The sequence below is a fragment of the Vanellus vanellus genome (genome assembly GCF_965231255.1).
Source record: "Vanellus vanellus genome assembly, chromosome: 6".
NCBI classification, from domain to species: Eukaryota; Metazoa; Chordata; class Aves; order Charadriiformes; family Charadriidae; genus Vanellus; species Vanellus vanellus.
The window spans coordinates 6,587,527-6,591,622 of record NC_138911.1 but is presented as its reverse complement, the minus strand read 5'-3'; the positions used below and the strand labels follow the sequence as shown (position 1 = coordinate 6,591,622).

The 4,096-nt window shown below is 53.0% G+C and overlaps 1 protein-coding gene across 1 annotated transcript; it reads right to left on the bottom strand.

The window, feature by feature from the left end:
• Nucleotides 1-1,132: 1,132 nt before the first annotated feature.
• FIBIN (fin bud initiation factor homolog) lies at nt 1,133-3,092 on the bottom strand. Its single transcript, XM_082485156.1, has one exon. The coding sequence runs from the start codon at nt 2,935-2,937 to the stop codon at nt 2,311-2,313; it is 627 nt and encodes a 208-aa protein (XP_082341282.1). The 5' UTR covers nt 2,938-3,092; the 3' UTR covers nt 1,133-2,310.
• Between the last annotated feature and the right edge of the window lie 1,004 nt (nt 3,093-4,096).

Sequence of the window (4,096 nt, the reverse complement as noted above, 5' to 3'; positions counted from 1 at the left end):
AAATTAAGCGCTCTGCAAACATTTACTCTCTTGGTATGCTGCGTATGTTGGGATAGTTTGAGCTTGACTAAAAGTTTGCTGCTGCAAACAGAATAGTCAAACTGCTCCAAGCGTATTCAAGAAGCGGCATTTTACACTACTACTACTACTATTTTTCTATTAGGATTTGAATACTGTTCTTCTATGGCTAAAAAACCGAGCACAGCCTGCCGCTTTAGTTACTTTACTGATGTTCAGAGTTCATACTACACCCAATGACTCGGAAAGTGGGTAAGCAGAGACTAAAACGCCCTTTCAGAAGCACCCGGGCACAAATGGAACCGCGTGACATCTTTGGCACCTACTTCTCAAAGAGAAGAAGGCAAGAGAAAGGAGAGACTGGATGTGAATGAAACCCCCAGGCACTTTTAGAGCTTGGTCCATCCCAGAAATGCCCTGCGGTTTGCTGTGACAGCGGGCAGACAAACCTCAGTGGCTCAGACGGCCCTTTTTTTGCTCCTGCGTTGTTACCTCTAACCCTAGTGGCAAGGAAAGCATCACAAATAAGTTAACTTCGAAGAGCTAGAAGCTGTCATACCTTCTAACTTGGCAACATACTTGAAAATAACACCGAGTAGTTCCACTGAAGTCAATCAATAAAATGTTTCTTTTTTTCCCCAGCCTGATCTTCAAAGATCCTGGGGACCTAAAGGTGCAGACTGACATCTAAAGTACCCTGCTAGGAGCTACACCTCACTGCCTTTGGCGAAAGCGAGCTGTCTGGATGGTCCGGAGATTCTGTAAGCGTGTACCTTCATCAGGCATGTCCCGGTGCCTTCAGCACTCTGGTCCCAGGTGTCTTATGTTGTCCCACTGCGCTGTTGAGGAACTTACCAACTGGACGGTTTGCAGACCCAGGTATAACCGAACGCGAGCAGAGTTAACAAGATGAGACCTCAGATGTGCATCAAACAGCTTCTCTTCCCAGTGAAGCCACGAGGTTGCTAGTTTCTTAAAACAGGCTTACAAACTCCCCCAAATCCACCCTACGCGCGCCCTTCTGTGTCATTGCTTTTAACAAACCTTGCTTACCTCTTGACTCTGTACTTTTTAATTTTTTTTTTTTACTAAAAAGCAAGTTATTTCATTCGGCAGGATCTACACGCTCGCAAATTTTTGCTGAAAAGACGTGTTACAACATGTTTTAAATCAAGAGTGTCTCAAGCAGACCAATAAAAGAAAAAAAAAAGTGCTTTAACATTGTTTTCAAATATTTATTAAAACAACATACGAACTTTATCCAAACAGTGATTCTGCCTGCAGTATCTGTAACCTAGTAGCCATATTACCCCCAATTGACAATTAAATAGCAACGACTCTAAGAACCCAAACAATCCTCCCCCTCCTTCCCACTAGGCACTTTTGCTATTGTCCAGGGGCACAAATAATTTTATTAATAGCTTAGCTAGCAAAAGTACAAAGGCACCAACAAGAAACGTCACTGTGCTGGCACAGACAAACCCTTTTTTGTCTGCTTTAGAAACACGCTGTAAGAAACCCAGCTCTCAAATTTGGGATCTGAAACTGCAGTCACCACTAGGGCTCCTTCTTCTTCCTATAAAAGTCTGCATCAGCATTCTCAGGATCTGACATAAGCCGTTTTGGCTGGCTCTTGGGGTTATGATAGCTTAGAGTCACAGATAAGCAAGCCTGGAAGAGTACAAATCCCGCCAGAATAGTTCCCGTCTTTCAAAACGCGAATGGAAATCACAGCTTGCGGTTACGTGGTAGAACAATGTTTAACGTGCGTAGAATACATACTGTTACAAAAGGTTAAGAAAGTTAATAGAGGGCCAGAGGTTTCACCCTGGAGGAGAGTAACAACAAAAGCGATTTAAAGCATGGGATGGGCTACGTGCGAGTCCGGCCGTGGCGGGCGAGCACCACGCTTCATCCACCTTTGCGGCAGGTGAGCCGCAGTAGAACGGGCGATATACCGACCCACGCCAGGGACTCGGAGACGAGAAAGCTTACTTCGCTTCGTAACCAAAGACGAACGGTGCAACGCGGGGTAATTCTTTAAATATGGGATTATTAACTTAAACATACCTCTAACCTCCTGGTTTATAGGCAACGCGCTATTCGGTTAGGAAGTCAAACGTAATAAATAAGTTTTTCCAGGACACAGGACGTATTTGCGCGAGGAGGTGCTCCTTCCAGCAGACAGACCCGGCACCTCCCGGGGTGGAGGGCTGGCGGCAGCGCTGGGGACCCCATCCGAAGCCCCCCTCGCCCCCGCCCGGCGGTGCGGAGTCGGGGGGGGCTTCGGGCTCAGCCGCGCAGATAGTCGTTCTTGAGGCGGCTGAGCCGGGCGCCGTGGCTGCGGACGGTGAGGGCCAGGAGGTCGTGCTTGTCCCGCAGCCCGCTGGAGATGTGGCGGGTCTCCCGCAGCAGGGCTCGGGCGTGCAGCAGCAGCCCCAAGAAGCTGTCGCCCAGGCGGGCCTCCTCCCGGCCCCCCTGCTCCTGCCCCTGTCGGAACTTGCCCTCCAGCTCGCTCAGCGACCGGTCCGAGCTGGAGTAGGCGTCGCTGATCTGGGCGGACTCGCGGCGCAGGTAGGTGCTGTAGCTCTCCTCCCCGTCCAGGTCGTAGGAGATACTCTTCCCGATGCCCTCCAGCACCCGCCCCGCGTCCTCCACCTGCCGGCCCAGCACCGTCAGCTCCTCCCGCAGGCTCAGCCCGCCGCCCGCCGCCGCCGCCGCGCCGCAGCGCCGCTGCTCGCTCACCCTGAAGAGCAGCTGGCACCGCTCGGGGTCGTCGTTCTCCTCGTAGTCGCCGTCGGGGACGAAGTAGTGGTGCAGGGTGCCGTTGGACATCTCGGGGTACAGCGGGCCCTCGAAGTAAGCCCGGCCGAGGCTGCAGAGGCAGCCCAGCCACAGCAGGCGCAGCGCCGCCGGCATGCTGCCTTTAGGGGCGGGCGGCTCCGCGCTGCCCCCCCGCCATGGGGCTCCCCCCCCCCGCCGCCTCTCCCGGCCGCCGCCTGGGCTGCCGGGCGATCGGATAGAGCGGGCGGCGACGGCGGAGGGCCGGCGGAGCTCTGGGGCCGGGTGCCGGCGCGCCGCCTTTAAAAGCCGGGCAGCCCGCAAGGAGGAGGAAACGGCCCCCGGGCCGCCCCCCGCCCCGGGCATCGGCCGGCGGGGACCGGCGGGCACCGCCCCCGGGCATCGCCCCCCTCCCCTCCCCTTCCCTTCCCTCCTCTCCCCTCCCCTCCCCTCCCCTCCCCCTCATCGCCCCCCTCGGGGGATGTCCGACCTGGGGGGTGGGGGACAAGTACACCTTTCTCCCCTTAATAAGAACAAAAAAAGCGCCCCGAACCTGGAATTGTTCGGCTTTGCTCATTTCCACCCCCCCCCCCGTTAGAAACGGCTACTTGGGTAATAACCTGATGTTCGCAGCGGCTCCCCCCAGCAATCACGGGGTGCGGTGCGGGGACGGGGGACGACTTCGCAAAGCTGCACACACTGTCGCGGGGGCCGCGTGGTTTGTCACCGATTAAAAAGTTGAAAGGGGAAAAGATGCAGGTTCAAGCGTTAGCTGTAACGGAATAAACCTTGATCGGGTAAAGATGGGGAAGCGAAACGCCAAGTCTGTTCTTAAATAAAATGTCAGATGTGTCTGAGGAAAAGCCCAATACAGTTCATCTTACGGGGCCAACTGGATAAAATTTTAAGCATTTCTCTTTTGTGAAACAATATTCTGGGTGAATGCAGTAGCTGGATTACAGCAGGGTCAAACCTTCCACGTAACTAGTATAAATCTGTCTTTACTATTTTGAGTTGTTAAGTCGAGGTGAGATCACAAAAAGAAAGGGTCTGTAAAGTTACCAGCTCCTTTCCTCTTTCCTCTTTCATGGAAAAATTCACCAGCTAGCAGAGCTTACATCAAATCCCGCAGTCATCCAGAGTTAAAACTCCCACCGCTGTTTGTGAGGGCTTTGCATGCAAAAATATTTATATCGCCTCTTTAATGTAAATATTATAACTATCACTGTGATATTTTCTGCATGTTGTAAATAACTGTGATCCCTACCGTTAACTGTATTGGGAAGTAGGCCAGGCG

What these genes read in the sequence shown, in the direction of transcription:
- FIBIN (XM_082485156.1), bottom strand. Translation starts at nt 2,937, where the DNA reads ATGCCGGCGGCGCTGCGCCTGCTGTGGCTGGGCTGCCTCTGCAGCCTC.